General features: G+C 36.0%; 2 protein-coding genes across 17 annotated transcripts in view; one reads left to right on the top strand and one right to left on the bottom strand.

The window, feature by feature from the left end:
- CCDC66 (coiled-coil domain containing 66) overlaps positions 1 to 19,514 on the top strand; it is a 59,076-nt gene that overhangs the window by 38,930 nt on the left and 632 nt on the right. For 10 of the 12 annotated variants that reach the window (XM_025456259.3, XM_025456253.3, XM_025456251.3 and 7 more), the window contains 5 exons: positions 2,042 to 2,517; positions 3,092 to 3,129; positions 3,950 to 4,176; positions 4,331 to 4,455; positions 5,691 to 5,957. In XM_025456259.3, coding sequence (XP_025312044.1) covers positions 2,042 to 2,517; positions 3,092 to 3,129; positions 3,950 to 4,176; positions 4,331 to 4,455; positions 5,691 to 5,777 — 953 coding nt within the window. In that variant the 3' untranslated portion in view covers positions 5,778 to 5,957. Of the gene's footprint in view, positions 1 to 2,041; positions 2,518 to 3,091; positions 3,130 to 3,949; positions 4,177 to 4,330; positions 4,456 to 5,690; positions 5,958 to 6,980; positions 11,120 to 19,514 lie in introns of those variants that run through there. The other 2 variants (XM_025456252.3, XM_025456260.3) reach the window with 2 other exon arrangements.
- The window catches only part of TASOR (transcription activation suppressor), a 48,429-nt gene continuing 35,863 nt past the window's right edge, over positions 6,949 to 19,514 (bottom strand). For 2 of the 5 annotated variants that reach the window (XM_025456247.3, XM_035703423.2), the window contains exons 17-24: positions 18,681 to 18,740; positions 14,493 to 15,427; positions 11,821 to 11,943; positions 10,925 to 11,084; positions 10,355 to 10,463; positions 8,885 to 9,063; positions 8,545 to 8,709; positions 6,949 to 7,661 (exon numbers count right to left, since the gene is read on the bottom strand). In XM_025456247.3, coding sequence (XP_025312032.1) covers positions 7,135 to 7,661; positions 8,545 to 8,709; positions 8,885 to 9,063; positions 10,355 to 10,463; positions 10,925 to 11,084; positions 11,821 to 11,943; positions 14,493 to 15,427; positions 18,681 to 18,740 — 2,258 coding nt within the window. In that variant the 3' untranslated portion in view covers positions 6,949 to 7,134. Of the gene's footprint in view, positions 7,939 to 8,544; positions 8,710 to 8,884; positions 9,064 to 10,354; positions 10,464 to 10,924; positions 11,085 to 11,820; positions 11,944 to 14,492; positions 15,428 to 18,680; positions 18,741 to 19,514 lie in introns of all 5 variants that reach the window. The other 3 variants (XM_025456249.3, XM_025456250.3, XM_025456248.3) reach the window with 3 other exon arrangements.

Raw genomic sequence — 19,514 nt, 5'->3', positions numbered from 1 at the left:
CTCTTGTTCCTGACTGTAAAGGAAAGCTCTCCGTTTTTTCCCCATTGAGGATGATAGTAGCTCTGAGTTTAGTTTATGGCCTTTATGATGTTGAGGAATGTTCCATTTATCTCTACTTTGTTGAGGGTTTTTATTAAGAATGGATGCGTATTTTGTCAAATGCTTTTTCTGCATCTATTTAGAGGATCATATGGTTCTTATCCTTTCTTTTATTACTGTGGTGTATTATGTTGATTTGCAAATATTGAAATATCCTTGCAGCCCAGGAATAAATCCCACTTGATTGTGGTGAATAATTCTTTTAATGTCCTGTTGGATTTGATTTGCTAGTATCTTGTTGAGAATTTTCACATCCATGTTCATTCATCAGGGATATTGGCCTGTAATTCTTTATTAATGGGGATCTTCTTTTGTTTGTTTTTTAAGATTTTATTTATTCATTCATGAGAGACACAGAGAGGCAGAGACACAGGCCGAGGGAGAAGCAGGTTCCATACAGGGAGCCTGATGTGGGACTTGATCCCGGGACTCCAGTATCATGCGCTGAGCTGAAGGCAGACACTTAACCGCTGAGCCACCCAGGCATCCCTCCATTTCTGTTTTTATTGTTTGTTTGTTGGGACCTGATTTTTGATTACTGATTCAGTTTCTTTGCTGGTTATGGGTCTGTTAAGATTTTTTTCTTCCTGTTTCAGTTTTGGTAGTTTGTAAGTTTCTAAGAATTTATCCATTTCTTCCAGATTGCCCATTTTGTTGGCATATAAGATTTCATAATAGTCTCTTAACTAGGGCACCTGAGTGGCTCAGTGTTTGAGCGTCTGCCTTTGGTTCAGATTGTGATTCCGGGGTCCTGGGATTGAGTCCCACACAGGACTTCCTGCATGGAGCCTGCTTCTCCCTCTGCCTATGTCTCTGCCTCTCTCTTACGAATAAATAAAATCTTAAAGGAAAAAACAAACTTAATCTCTTATAATTGTATTTCTGTGGTGTTGGTTGTGATCTCCCCTCTTTTATTTGAGTCCTTTCTCCATTTTGATAAAGCTGGTTAGGGATTTATCAATTGTATTAATTCTTTCAAAGAAACATTTCATTAATCTGTTCTATTGGTAGTTTTGTTTCTGTACCATTTATTTCTGCTGTAATCTTTATTTCCTTTCTTCTGCTGGCTTAGACATAGCTGTTCCTTTTCTAGCTCCTTTAGGTGTAAGGTTAGGTTGTGTATTTAAGACTTTTCTTGCTTCTTGAGGTATGCCTTTATTGCAGTATGCTTCCCTTTTAGGACCACCTTGCTATATCCCAGAGGTTTTGGACTGTCATGTTTTCATTTTGATTTGCGTCCATGCATTTTTTAAATTTCTTAAGAGTTTCCTGGTTAACCTCATTCTTTAGTAGGATATTCTTTTATCTCTATGCATTTGTGGTCTTTCCAAATTTTTTCTTGTGGTTGACTTCAGGGTTGTAGCATTGTGGTCTGAAAATATGCATGGTATGATCTCCGTCTTTTTGTATTTGTTGAAGGCCATTGGGACCCAGTATGCAATCTATTCTGGAGAATGTTCCATGTTCACTCAAAAAGGATGTATTCTGATGCTTTAGGGTGACACTCATGTTCATAGCAATATTAGTCACAATAACTAAAAGGTGGAATCGATCCAAATGTCCCTACAGATGAATGGATAAACAAACTGTGGTATACACCTACAGTGGTATATTACTCAGCTTCAAAAAGGGAGGAATTAGGACACAAGCTATACAAATACATGAACGAACTCCAAGGACATTATCCTCATAGGAAAACAAGCCTGTCCTAAAAAGACAACGTATGATTCCACTGATAAGGTACTTAGTCAAACTCATAGAAACAAAGTAGAATGGTGATTGCCAGAAGTGGGCAGGGAAGAAGGGAAGGGGAAGTTAATAGGTATAGAACCTGTTTTGAAAACCAAAAACTATGTAAATGCTTTTGAAAAAAAATAGTTAAAATAATAAATTTTGTGTTTTACAACAATTGAAAATTAATCCTCTGAAAATTTTTCTTTAGATGACTTAAATACAGGAATGTTCACCATTGCAGAATCATGCTGTGGATCAATAATAGAGAGGGAAATTCTAAATTGCTCATCTCCTGAGATTCCTGCAGAATTTAATGACCAGTTTAAGAAAGACAAACAGGAACTAATCAATCAGGATAAAGCAGCCAACTTAGAAAAAGAAAACAGTTGGTACAATGATCAGTATGAGTTTGCAAGGACAGAGAAAAAACATATGAAGAAGTGTCCTAAAAGGCCTGATTGGAATATAAATAAGCCACTCAAAAGGTATATTCCGGCATCAGAAAAGTACCCTAAACAGCTTCAAAAGCAGAGAGAAGAAAAAAAAGTAAGAAGGCAGATGGAACTGCTTAATTTGGTAGAAAGAAATAATCCTGGACATCTCTCTCAAAATAGAGGGACTTCACCAGTTCTTCCTTCACCTCAAGAAGCAGAGGCAAGGTTCAGGTGGCATCTAATCAGAAAGGTAACTCTTCTGTCTTAAAGTATGTATTGATGTTTCTAGATGAAAACAGTTCCCCACATGCTTATTTTGACAAGACTGTTCTGGATCTAAGCAAGAATTTAAGAAATTTGCTTTCATTTGTACCAGGCATTTGTCATGGGCAAATCCATCATGCTGTTGCTTTTGTAAATCAAGTTTTATAGGAACACATCCAGGCTCATCCTTTTATGAATTGTCTGTGTCTGGCTTAGAGTAGTTCCAAGAGACCACCACGTGGCCCACAAAGCCAAAAGTATTTACTATTGGGTCCTTAAAGCAAGACTTGACACTTAAACTCTGTATAGATTAATGGTATTCATTATTCAAATAGCCATTTAAAACTCATTTGTATTTCATATATACAGGATAATTTTTCAAGGTCAGGAATTACTGCATTGGTTCCCTGGGACTGAAAAAAAATAACAAAATCTCTTTATCCCATTATTTAGTATCTGTTACTCCATTATTATCCTCAGATTATTTCAAAAAGTTATTAAATATTTGTGGGGACCTACGGCAGTACTATTACTTCTCTCTGCATTTATCTGCCTTTTAGGAGGAACCTCTGAAAAGTGATTCTTTCAGCAAGGAAAGGTATGTTATGGATTGGATTGATTGCATAGCTACTTAGTGCTGTGTGGTAAAGTACAAAATTTTTGCTCAGACTATAGGTAAGATCAAAGCATGTATATACATGAAGTCAGTTACAGTAAACTGTAGGGACTTTTGAGGTGAGATACAGAAGTTTAAGGGAAGTGTGGCTAGCATTTATCTACAATTTGAAGACCCAGTTAGGACTGGGCCTAAGCATCTGGGTAGCAGTGTAGGGGAGGTATTGTCTGCAGACTTAGCCAAGATAGTTTTGACTTGGGGTGACTGGGTGGCTCAATAAAAGTGACTTGGTTTCACCTCATGTCATGATCTCGGTCGGGGTCATGGGATTGATTATCAACCCATGTCAGGCTCTGTGCTTAGTCTGCTTGGAACAATTCTCTGCTCCTTCCCCCCCGTTAAAATAGTTTGGACTTTCTACTTATGTCAGTAGTAGAACAGACATTCTACTTGGATCAAGGAAGTTATGAAAAAATGACTAGTAGGGATGAGAAATTTTATTCCATGCCTTTGTGCATGAACCAGGTGGTTTAGAGTTGTGTCACAATGTGGCTCTACCTAAGAAGTTTGGTTCACTTGGTAAGTACAACATTAGGCTTAAATCAGCCCAGCTAGTGTTGATCCTCATTTTTCCTCTACTGCATATATCCTTGCCAAGTAAAAATTCATCCTATTCTGTTGCCATTTTAGGAAAACTGTCATAGAACTCACTTCTATACGAATAAATTGAAATGTGATTAAAGAGTAGATGTGCTTAAAGCTTCTTAGTTAATTGTGCTTTTTTGGGGAAAAAAAAAAACAGGTCTCAGTCACCACTGGAACTGGTGAAAAACAGAACACAACAAACTCAGACACTAAAAAACAGAGAGAATCTGATCTTAGGAGACAGTCAGACAGAAACATCACCTGGAGCTTCTGAACCATCCCATTTTATCCCCTATGTCCGAACCAATGAGATTTATCATCTTGATCCAGATGCACCACTGTCCAGGCCTTTAACCCAGGATCTTCAGTACCAAAATCCACATGGTAAGCACCCTCCCCCCAAACAGTAACTAGGAGGGGTAGAATCTTTCTTCTGGGGTCCGTTACTAAATTTTTAATCGAATATTAACTTAAATTTTGCTTGGTATTGGTACTTTCTTAATGAATCCTAATACTTACCACTTTCATCTGTCTTCAGACTGTGACCAAGAACAATGGCAGCTATTTGAATCTGATGTCAGGGACCCACTTCTCAATCCTAACTTGGTGAAAAACAGGGATCGACAGCAAGCAATCCTTAAGGGACTATCAGAACTGAGACAGGTAGGCTTTAATTGTGAATAACTTTGCTGTATATGGCTGATGGACAGCTAGATAGAAGCAGGACTACTGGGTTACATGATGTTTAAAAATTCCCTTGTATATTAATATTGAAATAAAACAGGAGTTTGATTCACATTGCCATCTTAAATATTCCAGTATGAAACCATGAGACAGTTCAAATATTAAGACAGTTTTATTAAGTGAAAAAAAAAAAAAAAACCATACATTTGAAAAGTAAAACATTATCATAAGGCCCTAAAATGAACGGCAGAAAATATACAATTATGCTTTAATAAATTCTTAGTGATGCAGTTCACTTTTTTTTAAATTGAATGTGTTGGCAGTGTTCAGAACAGAATGTTGATGCAAATCCCAAAGAAAAATACCCATCCGACTACAGGTCTTCCTCCCAGATCAGTTATTGTCACTTCTCATTATCTTGCTCAGGCAAAAATAAAATCTAGTAACACATTCAGTACTTAAGGCTATATAACCTTTATCAACTGGCTTTTAAATACCTATCCCTGATCTTAGGAAAAAATAAGCTACCACTTTAGGAGTGTCCTTTTCCATGTCTGGTCATTTATTTACATTTGCCTCTTGCATTTCAAAAATGTTACCCAATTTGTTGGCATAGAGCTAAAAAATGACAAGTATCTTTTAGTTCTTTAAATGCCAGCTTTGGTTACATATAGGCTATGTAACAAGCAGTAAATATTTAAAAATTTTCCTTTAAAGTGACAAGGCACTAATAGAGGTAAAAGTTGTGAGGTCAAGAGGCAGGAATATATATATATATATAGTGACCCACCATGTGTAGTAGCCACATCTTATTTCAGCAGGGCCTTGTCTAAGCCACTAAAGGTTAGTGCAGTCAAGATAAACACTGGATGTGTTAAGGGAGACTCCTTCAGTGTGTCTAATTACCATTTTAAGAGCCTTGGGGGGGGGGGGGATTTCAGCCCCATAGTTGTGGAGACTTGGAAAAGTCATCCCTATTGGTTTTTATGCTAAAAACATATGTGATAGCTACACAATATCCAAGTGAGAAAATCTGATGTAAGTTTTTTGAGTGCTTAAAATTCAACATGACAAAAAGCTTAAGCTATGGCCAACTAAGTTATTACAGGTTTTCAAAGTAAATATAATTCTTGGATTTAGGGGGGCTGAAATGTAAAATAGGAATAATTTGCAAGTCTGCTGCACACCTTACTAACATATCAATGTGATTTCAGGGCCTTCTCCAGAAGCAAAGGGAGTTGGAAACTAATCTCATGCCTTTAGCTGCAAATCAAGAAGAGAATTTTAATTCTTCGTTTTAAATGTAGAAAATCAAATCCTTCACATTTGTTGCTTTTAAATTATGTGTTCATTGCATAACTGTATTTTCCAGATAACCTAGATTTTAAAAATGCTTATTTAAAACTTGTACATTATATAGTACAACGCTGTGTGTGTATATATATATATTTTTACAATAAAACACATTTTTGTAAAGCTTAGTTTAAAAAACCATTTTTTTCTGCTCTATCACAATCTAGGCATTTAAGCACTTTCTACTTACCTTAAGACAGGTTAAGACAGGTTTCTGACCTGTTCACAGACAATGTTCTTCTACACTTACATAGCTTATTATTGAAGTACCACTTAGGTATAGTCTATAAAAAGATTTAAGAGGTTAGAACTCTTCCAAGTTCTCTGAGGGGCCAAAGGAAGGTCTGACTTAACACATCCTAACATTAACTAAAATAGCTCAAGATTTCTTTTTTTAAGACTCTTCAAAAACAAGTTTGCATTTGTAATGCAGGCAGTTTATTAGCAACAGATAAAGTATATGGGGATCAATTTTAAAACCAGTATCTGAAACGTTATTTTTAGTAAAGCACTTAAGTGTTTACCACCTCAAAAATATACTTTTTTCTAGGACTACCAATTTAAAAATCTATAGCAAAGTTCAATGCCTTTAATAAACAGAAGTCTATCTTTTGGAAATATGGTTAAGTCAAAGACCACACACTAAGCACTGAAAATCATAATGATCAAAATACCTCAAATAAAAAGAAAGGTTTACCCAAAATTTTAGCAGCAGGCAATTTTTACACGGCCAAGCCTAAAGATAAAAAATAATGCTGCCTGGTATTAAGTCTTATGTACATAGTTTATCATTTAAATGAAACTGCATTCATTGTTAGAGGATTTTGGCTCAATACCTCAAGATTTATCTAAGTATCTATTGACATCACTGGCTTATACCTGTATAAAAAACTATACAAACGCTTAAAATAAATACAACAGTTGATTGGTACGTCATTTCAGCAAAAGTAGTTGGTATCATCTGACGGGGGGGGGGGTAAAGAAAAGCCACTGTTTATTATCCTTTTGCAAATATCTCATTTTATATATAAAACAGGCTTCAATTTGAAGCCCAAGTACAGGTGACATATAAATGTAAAACTTAAAAGTGCCAACATGAGATAATTCAAGTACAATATGTTAAAAATATATATATTTATTTCAATTTGCAGATGCTTCAACTGTTACAGGCCATCATGATTTAAATAAGAGGAAAAAAAAACATTTGAGGAAGGACAAGAAACCTTTTGTTTAGAGAATGAAATATAAATTGTTAATTCACTTATAAGAAACAGTCCAGTAACAACCTATTTCAAAAAAAAGTGACTATTTCTCTTTTGAAAACGGCCTGGAAGAATCACTTTTCCCCCAACTTAATGGAGATTTATCTCTATCCAAGCTTTGAGTATAAGCAGATAAAAAGTAATTTTCACTTTCTTGAGGCTGACTTGATGAAAGGGCATATGGTGTCCCCAAAAACGTCTGATGAGTGAGAACATTAAAATGACTAAACTGATGGGACATATTTAATTGACTGTGATAAACCTGAAAGTTGCTATATGAATCTTGTTCAGTTGCACTGCTGTTCTCTCCTTCAGAGCATGCTATAGCAACAGAAGCTCTCTCTTCAGAATCAATTTGATAAGTCTTATCTTCTAATAAACTGTTTTGCACGTCAGGAGATGATTGCAACTCAATTTGAATATTCTTATTCTGATCTGTTCCACGTGATCCTTTGGTCTCTTTCGCCAATATTTCTGAATGAAAATTGCTGCATACTTCTATTTGTGAGATTTCATCCCCTGAATCCAGAGACATATCCTCTTCATCCTTTTCATCGTTTTCTAAAAGAGCTACATTTAAAAAACAAAAAGTCCTCCTCTATTGAAATACACAATTTGTTTAAGTTTTAAAATTATACACTACTCACACAATATAATGCGTCAGGGTCTGCAAGTCCACAATCCCTTAAAGCTTGGTCTTCAGCCACAAGTTCACTTAGTCACAACACTCACACTAGGTGTGAATGTCCAGATAATCCGATGCTAAAAGCTTCTGCGAAATGTGTTCACGTTTAATGTTGGGAAATCCCAACTCCCAGCTCCAAAGGGGTTAATGTCAAAACAGCATCTAAAGTTATACGGTAATTCAGTATTTGACAAGACAAATAAAAAATAAAAATTTTGACATCTAGCTTCATTGGATTATGACTAAACTGGTTAGTTCTAGCAAATGTTTGATCATCTCTGCTTTTCATCAAAAACAAACTACATCTTTCATTTAACCTAAATCCTGGAACCAAAGCAGAGGCCGCCACACAAAACACTAAAGCTATGGATATATCCCTACTACCTTGTACCTAAATTGCTTTATACGTCTGGGGAGATTTCATAGCCCAATGCTAAATCCCCATTATCTGGTGTCGTCCTTTTAAAAAACAGGACCCCCTTGCTGACAACAGCAGCCAATAAAGTTTACATACCCTCAAAGAAAAAATGCCTACTCTGTAGTATGAAGCATACTTAACAGCTTGTATTGACTACAGTATAATAAATGAGCAGATTTTGTGTACGCTAAGCGTAAGAACGATAAGTGCCTTGAAACACTTCCCCTGAAGCTGTTTTACACGGAGGGGGAAGTAGTTTCAGAACAGGCATTTCGTTCTATGAAAACGAACCAAAATCGTTCCTCTTTTTCTGTCTGCCTTAAAGAAAAGGAAAACTACTGAAAAGTTACCTGACTGCGACTCAAGATTCTCATTAGCACCAAGCAGTGGAAGGTTTTCTTCTGTGATTGAGTTGTGATAGCCCACAAGATTTTTAAAGTTTTGCATGAAGTCTTCAGTAGTTGCAACCACTATTCCATTATCTGTATAACTGGAAAGCATCTTGATATTCTTTTCTAAATGGAAAAAAAAAAAAAAAAGATTCAAGTCAAGACCTGAGAAAACCTACACAGACAACGATGCCTGCCCCCAGCCCCCATGAAAAGTGCTTAACACCCACCACAGGCCAACAAAAACATTCCATGCACATTCCTATATTCATAATAGAAAGCTTAAGAAGACGCTCTTTACCTGTTAGAAAGACTATGTGTCGTTGCTGTATGTTCTGAGCCTGAAGTCTGATAAGGCAATCCAATTCTGGAGCATTTCGAGTTTGCGAATCACAATTGTGGTATGACAAAATTTCAACCAGATGTTTCTTCTGATAAACATTCAGAAGTGTCAACAGACTTAGAGCTTTAGCATTCAACCTGTGAAAGTAAGTAGTTCAATATTTGGGTCTGCATTTCTAAAATTTGGTATGGATGTTTTTGCTTCAAATTAAAACCATAATTTCTCAATTGAGGCAACCAATGACAACTGCACTGCTTATTAGTTCCTGCCTGATGCACAGGGTGCTTCCAAAGAGAGAGGGGAGTAGGAAAATTGTGCAACCCACATAAGTCCAGGGGATTTCTATGGGTGCAAAGCCTGAGAGCCAGTTATTGAACTTAGACTAAAATCTCAGTCATTTTACTTACTAAATAGCATTTCCTCCTTTAGCTTTACTAATTTAGAACTTGAATAAAGGTCATAGAAGGACAAAAAAAAAAAACTTTTCCTGCAAAAAAAAAACATGGCTCAAAGCTGCTTCTACACATGGCAACAAGTGGTAGAAATCAGCACCAAAGTAATACTTTTGGGCCTCATTATTATCTGTTTACCGTTCCCTGTAAACAAGCCCTATGCAAAGGTAAACGTTTTTCCAATGCTGTTTTCACATAATTTGAAGATAAAGCAAGTTTTAAAAAACTAAATACAAAAAGTTAAATACTTTTCAATTATTTAAGCCTGAATTTCCCTGTGTACCATAGAATTAGAAGGTATTACAGTATCAGAAGAAAAAAATGTCTTCCTGTCTAAGTTTAAAAAAATGCTGGTTGTACAAAATAGAAAACAATTTTAACTAGAGAGTCTCTCAGAACCTTAAATGTGTAAGTACACTATATGGACTCTAGTAGTAGGATACAGTATCCAAAATTCATCTTAGATCATCATTTGTGGAGCCTCTCAAGTAGACCAGTACTCCAATGACCAGTAGGCATTTTAGAAATCAACTACATAAATTAATGTCCTAATCACAAATCCCATCATTATCTTGGAATTGATGTCTCAGTATGTGTGTTATTACTAGATGAGCAGCCTAAGGCAGTCCTCAACTGGGAGAGAGCCTGATCTAGTTGGCATATATAGTTTGATTAAAAAAAAAAATGATGCAGAGTATTCCATTTTGATTATTCTAAACCATCAAGTGGCAAAGATTAAACCAATTTTACCTATACACATAACTAGAACTTCAATGTTAGCAAACTTCTACCTAAATAAGAATACTATTTCCAAACAGGCTAGAATAACTATATTCCCCCTTATTGCTGGCTAAACACATATGTGAAAACTGAGCAGCATTTATAATCTTTAAACAAAAATAGAGAAATTTTGTGAACACAATGTTAACATCAACAACCATTTTATAGTTTTTTATAGTTCTTTTTCAAATCTTACCTGCCTAATTCCTTTAGTTTTTTCTGAAATTTACAGTGGACTTTCCATTGCCATTTTCCTTCAGGAGTACTGAGTTCTTCAAGGAATGTCAAAAAATTTTTAAGGTTCTCTGTTAGAGATAATGAAGTTCATTTTAAATTTAATAAAAGTCACTCAACGGAATTATGGAAGAAATGTTTGTTGCTACCATATAGAAACATCTACATTCCTATATAGTATTTTCCTTGTTCCACCCCCCCACAAGGGAGACAGACAGCTATAGATCTAAGCATCCTCTTAGATTTAAAAACATATGCATTAAAAAACAAAACAAAAAACCCATGCTGATAACAGTAACAAAGCAGAAGGGATCCAAATGCAGTAGGTGCAGAGACCTGCTTTACACCAAATTTAGAGGAAATTATATGCAAAGACTAACAGACTCAGAATTTGAGGCAATAAAATGATGGAAACGTACTAGTTATTCTGATTGGCACACTGGACAATACATTTAGAAAGCATGAGTTATTAATGAGAAAAACCTAGAAAGGATAGAAGTTGTTCATGCTCCAAAGAATGCATAAATCTTACCAATTGTGATAAGTTCTGGATTTAGAATGGATTCATCAGACACAATAAAACCTCCAGATACAAATAATTCATTATATGTATGATTTTTAACATCATCCAGACTATCAACACCAGCAAAACTAACGCAAGAGAGCTTCTTTAAAGTCACCAAGCCAGGTACCTGTTTAAATCCCCCCCCCCAAAAAAAAAACAGAATTAAGGACAGATAAGAGAATGAAATGGTTAAAACTCAGGTGTGAAATAAACCTATAAGAAAAGGCTAACAAATACAAAAATAATTATTCCCAACATGTCCAAATATATAAACCAACATTTCTGTACTGGGTACATACCATGTACAGAACACTCTTGAGAAAATGGCACCTACAACAGACCTAGAAAAAGAATGATAGAGGCCATCCTGTCTAGCCTTCTAGAGTGCAGTCAGAATTAGAGGGCAAGAGCCCATGCAGTCAGGAAAGCCTTCAAAGGGCCGCAGGACTTGAGACAGGCTCCTAAGACTGGATGGGGTACCTCCAAATGCAACACAAAGGGGAAATGATCTGGCAAAGAGGGAGTACAAACAGGTTTTACCTGGGACATACAAATGAAGATGACAACAATATAAAGAGAGTCAACAGACCTACTGACATTCAAAGATTATTATTTGTCTTGATAAGTGACCGGGAGGGTCTGTGACATGCTATAGTTTAAAATTTTGCAGAAGTACAAACTCGATCACAAGCTGATTCACAGATGGATCATTTAGGTCTTAAGTCCTACATCTCCCAACCTTGAAGTTTTATCTTTTGGATCTTATATTTTAAAAACAAACAGTTTTAGCCTCAAAGACAGTAAGATTTGAAAATAAGGGAGCTTTTATAACCAAAATAATAGTGAATGACTTAATAGTCTACCTTGTGAATGAAACCTGCAATGTCTTCATTCTGAATAATAATCAATAGTTTATCTAATTTTGATCTTCTTTCCAAAAACTGTTCTGGATGACATTCTGTATTGCCTAATTTGATAAGATACTCCTGTTAAAGAGAAAAACTAAATCAACATTAAAAAGCTTTTTTGCAAATATCTACTTAACACCAGAAATGCAGTATTAAAATAATAAGTAGTCGCTAAGTACAGTCACTGAGTAATGAGGGCCTTATACTCTGAACCTGAGAGATCAGGCCCACTCTTGTAGAAAAATCTATAGCTCAGAGCTTAAGTGGCCACAGTCACAATGTTAGGATGCTATGCAAGCAGAGCCAAGTAAATGCCAGTGATGGGTAACAAAATTGTAACAACAATAGCTGGGATTAGCCCAGCTTCTTAACCCAGTTCCATTATTTATTCTGGGAAACCCAGAGCCCAATCAGTAACCACTCCCTCATCTCATTTTCCTCTCCTTTCAATGGTTATTTGCAGCAAGGTTGCTGGTAAACTACTCCTTCCATTACAAAGCACTTTTCTGACTACTTGAGCTCATTTAATAGTCCTAAAGTCCTACATACAGAGCTTCAGCATCTACCATGGCATTCACATTCTATTTAGCCATGCCTGTCAAGTTCACACCTTCAAACAAAACAGACCCTCCCATCTAATACCTTCCCCTCCATGTTGGTGACATGGTACTACCTTTCAAAGGACACATGGTGGTAGTACACGCAGAAGTTTCCTTTGCTCTTTGCTTGCTGGTGGAATCCTGAAGTCTGAAGTAAACTACAGGGTCCTAGAGGTCACATTCCTTCAGGTACAGGAGCAGATTAATTTTCTCTAGGTTGGCAAGGCTGGTTAGACAGCCATTAAGTCTAAACCTAGCATGCCTCACAACCAGTCTGCTGCTCTGTCAAGAATGGTCTATAAGCAATACCCCAAAGAGGATGTTTCTGTGGTAGCCCTCAACTAAAGCAGCATCTTCATTATTAGATTTTGCTCTAACCTCTAAAGCTTCTGGGCAAATCTCAGAACAGCTTAAAGACAGGTAATGAGAAGGTAAATTACTGTCTGACCAGCTTGTAATTTTTGGTCCTTTTTACAATAAAAAACTTTAACTGCAAATTCCTTTTAGAAAAGACCATTTTACTCCTATAATAATAAATCTGTTGGACTCTGGAAATATTTAAGCTTAAAATTTTATTCACAGTATTTTTACTCCTAACATTTTTGCTGTATATTTTCCAATGGATATTGATTAAAAGAGTTAAAGTTCAGGTCTCCTATCAGATTTGTAAAATACATGGTACCCTTTTCTTCTACGTAACAAAAATTGGACTTACTCTATGCTAGAATGAATTAAATGCACCATTCATAAATCAATGCATTTCCTGTGTGATACAATTAGTTTTAAAAATGTGGTGGGGTAGGTGGGATAATGATGAGCACACCGAGGAACTGTATCCACTCTATCCTCTCATCTAGAACCCCCAACACACAGCTATTGCCCCTACAAATATTATGCTTGAATATGTTGCTGAGAGTGGGAAAACTTAAGAAGCTCTACATTTTATGATACAGGGCAAAAATGCAACTAAGAAACTCCTAGTAAGTCTGGTTTCATCTTCCCCAAAAATCACTTCCTCCTTCATTTCCATGTTCCTCTTGTTCTCATGAGCACACTATCTGAAACATGCTGACATCAAAGAGATCCTCAAACTGAGGCTCAGGACATGTCAGGACAGTTTCTGGGCCACTCTAGGCTATAAGGCACTTGTTTGTAGTACATTCTGCTTTCTCTGACAAAACAAGCATAAACTCATCATAATATGTCAATTCCATAAATGGGAGCAGGCATTTATTTTATTTTATTTTTTTTTTTTTTTTTTTTTCAGGCATTTATTTTAAAACCTATGCCAATCCCTTAAAGGATTAAAATCCTATAGTTTAGTAAATACTAATTATTAATATTAAAACGCTGATATGATTTTTCCTGTCTTAATTTACCTATTTGTTAGAAATTTTACATATCTTACATAAAAGATAAGATACACACACACAAAAATACGCATGTATTTTTAAAAATCAAATACTTGAAACACTGGTCTTACTCTAGCTTCAGTAGAAAAAGAATGTACCTTGCAGTGAGGAATCTTTCATGATTGGAGAGTCTTTCAGAATCATCATATTTTTTGATCAAAAAGGCTGTAGGGAACCCTGACATGACCAGGGTATCGAGAAATGCCAAAAGATTATATATATCACCATTAGGTCATCCCTGGACAGTTTTTTCTATTTGACTGATAAAAACCCCCAAGAGGTAAACACTAACAGCTTCTTCTACCTCTCTATATCTTTCCTGTTAAAAACCAAGTAAAAAACATTTAAAAAAATATTTGAATCAAAAGTTTTTTAAGGTTTGCAATGTACATACAAATCGTCTTTAAAATCACTGGATAAAACAAGATTCTAAATTCAAAGATACTTAGGTCACAGGTTCTAAATTTAAACTTGCTATTAATTAGTCTTAATACACTGTATTAAATTGTGAAAATATATGATCAACATTTAAAAACAAAATTTCCATTTTATAGAGATCAGGCCCAACAAGACAAGTTTATACAGCATGACTATTATTACCTTCTCATTTAGTTACCTTTATTTCTTTACAGAGCACACTCTCTTCTTCTTCATGAATATAAAATTTCACAGTATTTTTCTGGACATCTTTCATGATTTTAACCAAACTGTTAAATACTTCAGGTTCTAACTGGCTTATAAAATTTGAAAGAGCTGGTTGGGCAGAAATGTTTACATCACTGGGAGATTTTGTTGTTTCTTTTTCTACGGGTTCCCGGGCAGTATCACCAGGTACAGTATGATCAGAAGTCAACATCAGCTCTGTGACATGCTGTGGCTGGTTCACTTCTACTTCAGTTAAACCCAAAGTTGAAGAGGAATGCTGCTCATTGGAGTTGGTGTCTTTCAAAGTATCACTACAAAGTGGCTCAAGGAGCTGTTTGTTGTTGAAGTCACTTGAGGAAACTGGTAAGACAGGCTTTCCCAGAGGATTCAATGCTATCTTAGTACAAGAATCATTAGGACTGACTGGTGGCAAATTCCCACCCTTGGCTGATGCTTTGATAATAATAGTATTTAGTTTCTCATGCAAGCCATCTACAAACTCCTGTACACCAGCTTTGGAAGTCTTAGAATATATGAACTCAGAAAGCCGTTTCATCTTCTCTTGTGATGAAAAAATAGGTGTGGAAATTCTACTGACATATGAAACATTCTTTTGCTTCAAAATCTCTTCTATCTTCCTAGAAAAGAGATTGTACTCTCCTAACACTGTCCTCTCTGTGGTTTCACTCATTGTGGGCGGCTCTGCTGCTGGCACACACTGCTCCTCCACTGTCACCACCTGACCTGTCAACACGTCCTCCTCAGTGGTGCCCTTTAGTGTGTCTGTAAATGGAGAGGATGGAAACTGGTAATCAGAACTTCTCTGTCTACTTATTACCCGGGGGTCGTTAGGAAAGGCCTCCTGTGGTGGCAGACACACCAGCTGTTCTTCTGGTGATTTCATACCTATATAGGAAGAGTTCATTATTATAAGAGCAATCCAAAAAAATAACATCTGAAAATACAAACTCATAAATAAGAATGTCAGATCAAAGTATATATTTAAAACTAATTACGCACTGGTAGGCAGAACAAAAATCTCAAATGATGGTATGAACCCCATTTTCTATGTGCCCTACTTAAGCCTGGTCTCTGGATTTCAGTAGCTAGAGTAACAAGTTTGGACGTTATTTTCTTTGATTCCTTTTGAAGTGTTCGAACATGTGCCAATTTGGCATCATTACAAATTAAGTCATTTGCTTATTTCTGCTTCCCAGATAGATCTATCAGGGGGATAAAAAAGGTTCAATAATATGAAAGAGAACATATTTCATATCTGCATTAACAGTAATACTCTTGAGATGAAGAGGTCATTCAGCTACCTGATGTTAATGGAACTATAACTTTAACTTTTGACAACTAGCTCAATCCACAGACTGTACCTTTTTCCCAGAAATTCTAAATTCAAACACAATATGTTTTTAGAACTACATTTCAAAATGGATACACGTAAGTACCCCCCCTTTAGATTTTATTTATTTATTCATGAGACACACAGAGAGAGAGAGAGAGAGAGAGAGAGAGAGAGAGAGAGAGAGAGGCAGAGAGAGAGAGAGGCAGAGACACAGGCAGAGGGAGAAGCAGGCTCCCTGCAGGCAGCCTGATGTGGAATTTGAACCCAGGACTCCAGGATCACACCCTGAACCAAAGGCAGTTGCTCAACTGCTGAGCCACCCAGGCGTCCCCCTTAAGTCCCTTTTTAAAAACAAGGGGAAAATATGGTTAATGGCAATATATAGTAATATTTTAAGAAAAAAAAATTTGTGATCTTTGCCTAGATGATATTATTCTATTTTTTAAATTAATTTTTCTTAGCTCTTAGCCAATATTTCCTAACAAATCACTGTTGTGGTCTATGAAAAGGTACCTCTATATCAGGAAGTTGCAGGTACAAGTATAGTTTTCAAAATTACAGTACTTTAAAGGTATAGTAAATTCCCTATTTAAGTTTTGCACCCAGGTATGGCCACATGCTCTCTCCACACAAATTCAGTTTGGGGTTTCCTCACATTCACACTTTCCTAAGGCTCTTAACAGCCTCAGCAGCAGTCAGCTTGTAACATTTCTCCACCAACCCTGGTAGTTACCATGAACCACTCCTTCCCATTAACTACTGCAAAGGCACCTGTTGGCAGTTAAGAAGACCACAACAGGTCTATGGGTGGAAGAAGAGTAGGGAACCAAAATATCCAATGTACCAACGTAAGAATTAAAACTGTGTGAAACTGATAAACCAGAAATTCAAATTCCATAAAGTAACTGAAATATAGAACATCCTTCTTAAATCTGCACCATGGGGTTTAGTGCACACATAAAATGTCTGGAAGGATACATAAGAAACTTATAATAGATGTTGATCCATGCAAAGAAACTAGGTGTCTGGGCTAGGGCTGCAAGAATTCCTGAAGTATTTTACTTTCTGAAATATTTTTGTACTTCTTGAGTTATGTACCATATCAAATGTCTGATTTATTAAATAAAACATTTTAAATTGTACCTTGTAAAACAAAAAGGCTGGGGAGGACCACCTATAATTTTTAAACCTCCGATTATTATTTCAAATGAAATACCTGCTCCAAAAATGTATAGCTGTAGTTAAGATCAATAAGCTTACACCTGAAAGGCTACAGATAAAGGGATTTTTTTTTTTTTTTAAAGCTGAATAGAGTTTACATCCATCTAGGGAATTTCTTTTAAAAATGCAAATTACCATTACTTAATTTTAATTCTATTTTGCACAAATTTCCCCTATGAAATTCTAATCACTAAAATTTACTGTATTTTATAAATTGTCTTCATCAATAAACGTTTTAAAGGAAACACCCATCAATATCCATAATGCATGTTTTCTACTGTCATTCAAGCATTGCAGTACTTTGACTTAAGTGAAAAGGGGAATAATGGGTTCTCTAAAGGCAGCATCATTCATGTATTTACATTTTCAATCACAAAATAGAAAGATGGTATACCAAATAAGAGAGGACTGCAGATGCCAGTGGCACATGTTGAAGCATAAACAAGATACCTGGCTGCTTCTAATGAGAAAGAATTCCTGACAGATACAAAATAGACGAATCCCCGACAAATTGTTGAGTGAAAGAGCCAAAAGTAAAACAGGACGTGTGTAGGTTCCATTTATCTTAAATTTAAGAACAGGTAAAACTGATCTATGGTAAAAGAGATTACTGGTTACTGTTGGGTCAGGGAGAGTACTGACAGGAAGGATATAGAAGAAAATTTAAGAGATGTTGGACATGTTCTACATCTAGATTTGGGTAGTGGTAACATAAGTCTATATACATGTAAAAATCCACTGAATTGTGTACTAAAGATTTATGCACCTTCCTGTATGTCATCTATCTGTTCCTGTTTTGCCTTTTTGGGTCATTTTTCCTAGGAGACAAAGATTTTCTTGAAGAAAACTATTCAGTCTTTTTTTAATTCCCCAAAGAGAGGAAAACCATAAAGATCTACTAAAACTAAGCCACTCAGCTTTCCTTCCAAATTAAAGGTTGTGTGTGGGGGATCCACTACCACTTAAGATTTCTGAAAGAGTAGGATACAACAAAATAAAAACAAAAAAGGCCCACCACCAAACCCAAAGCAAGAAAACAAGGTCTATGACCATCTGCAGAGATGTTCAATTGATTGAACTCAGACAAAAGAAAAAGTCTTCTAGGAACCACCAGCAACTAGCTCATCAGCAACATCTGTAACTGTTTCTGGAGTCCCAGAGTTTCCTAATCTCTTATTTATACTACCCTTAAATAATAAGAATTGGGTAAAAAAATTCAAGATAAGGAATATAGAACCTGAAAGATAAATGGCATCACTTCTTGAAGACTATTTCTTAGGATATTCTACAGAAATGTATTAAGAAAAATACTCCAGTCTTCCCAAGTCATCATATCAGACAGAATCACTACAGGTGAAGAAAACTTAACTTCTCTGAATATTCAGTGACTTCTTTAAACACATTCTTTGTAAAAGAATATTTGATGCAAATCAGGTAACGATTTTAAATGCAAATATGATAATTGTCCAAATTTTCTCTAATTAACAGAACTTAAAATGATGCCTATTGATAGAGAACCAGAAATACAAGTAGCAATTCTGAAGAAGGGCACAGTGGGAGGAAAAGCAAAGGGAGCCTTCTCACCTGGTGTTTGTTTCTCACCATGTTTCCCCAGCTGGTCTTCTGGGCTTCTTGCATTCCCTCCTGAGGGAAAGCATCCATTAGTTTTGTACACTCTCTTCAGATATTGGTGATAACTATTAAACACCCTTCAGACAACCCCAAATGCTAACAAATCCAAGTATTCCACCTTTTGCCTACAATAATCCAGAAGGGTCATTCAGAAATAGGAAGTTGCTTCCCTTTCCATTCAGGTGATGATGGAGTCATCAACACCTAGATGCTATGCCTTCAAATGGCTCTGAACATTAACTATGAAGCTGCCTAAATGAGGAATGGTTACGATAATCATTTGTATTGACTACTTTCTTATTCTGTTTTTCCCACTCAAGCCAACACCTCCAGCTCCTAAGTACCAGTTAGTTTTCTCTACCATCACTTCTAGGTCTCTTGCCCCTTCTGGTAAGGTAACTAAGTAGAGAATGGTGCTGACACCCTTGGAAACTCATCAAGTTTTAGAAATTATTCTCAAAGTTCTTGGAAGTCTCAGTAACTTCTAGGTCACAAGCCAGTCTTTTAGCAAAAGTTATTTTCTTTTTAAAAATCTAGGAATAGAAAAGATGTGCCCTGGGAATATTTAAAAAAATGCTTAGCTAACAAAGAACTGGAATAGTATGTACATATGTGTATATGTATGTGTTTGCACAGAGAAATTAGAACAATGTAAAATGATATTTCAATATTTGCTAACCTAGTCTTGCCCCATGATCCAATAAGCTTTCTAGGGATTTTTGCATTTGATCATTTCAGGCCACACTCTATGATGATCTAATTTCTCGAAGATAACCCAGTATTAAG

Source organism: Canis lupus, chromosome 20 (assembly GCF_003254725.2).
Source record: "Canis lupus dingo isolate Sandy chromosome 20, ASM325472v2, whole genome shotgun sequence".
NCBI classification, from domain to species: Eukaryota; Metazoa; Chordata; class Mammalia; order Carnivora; family Canidae; genus Canis; species Canis lupus.
This window is presented reverse-complemented; position numbering and strand designations above follow the sequence as displayed.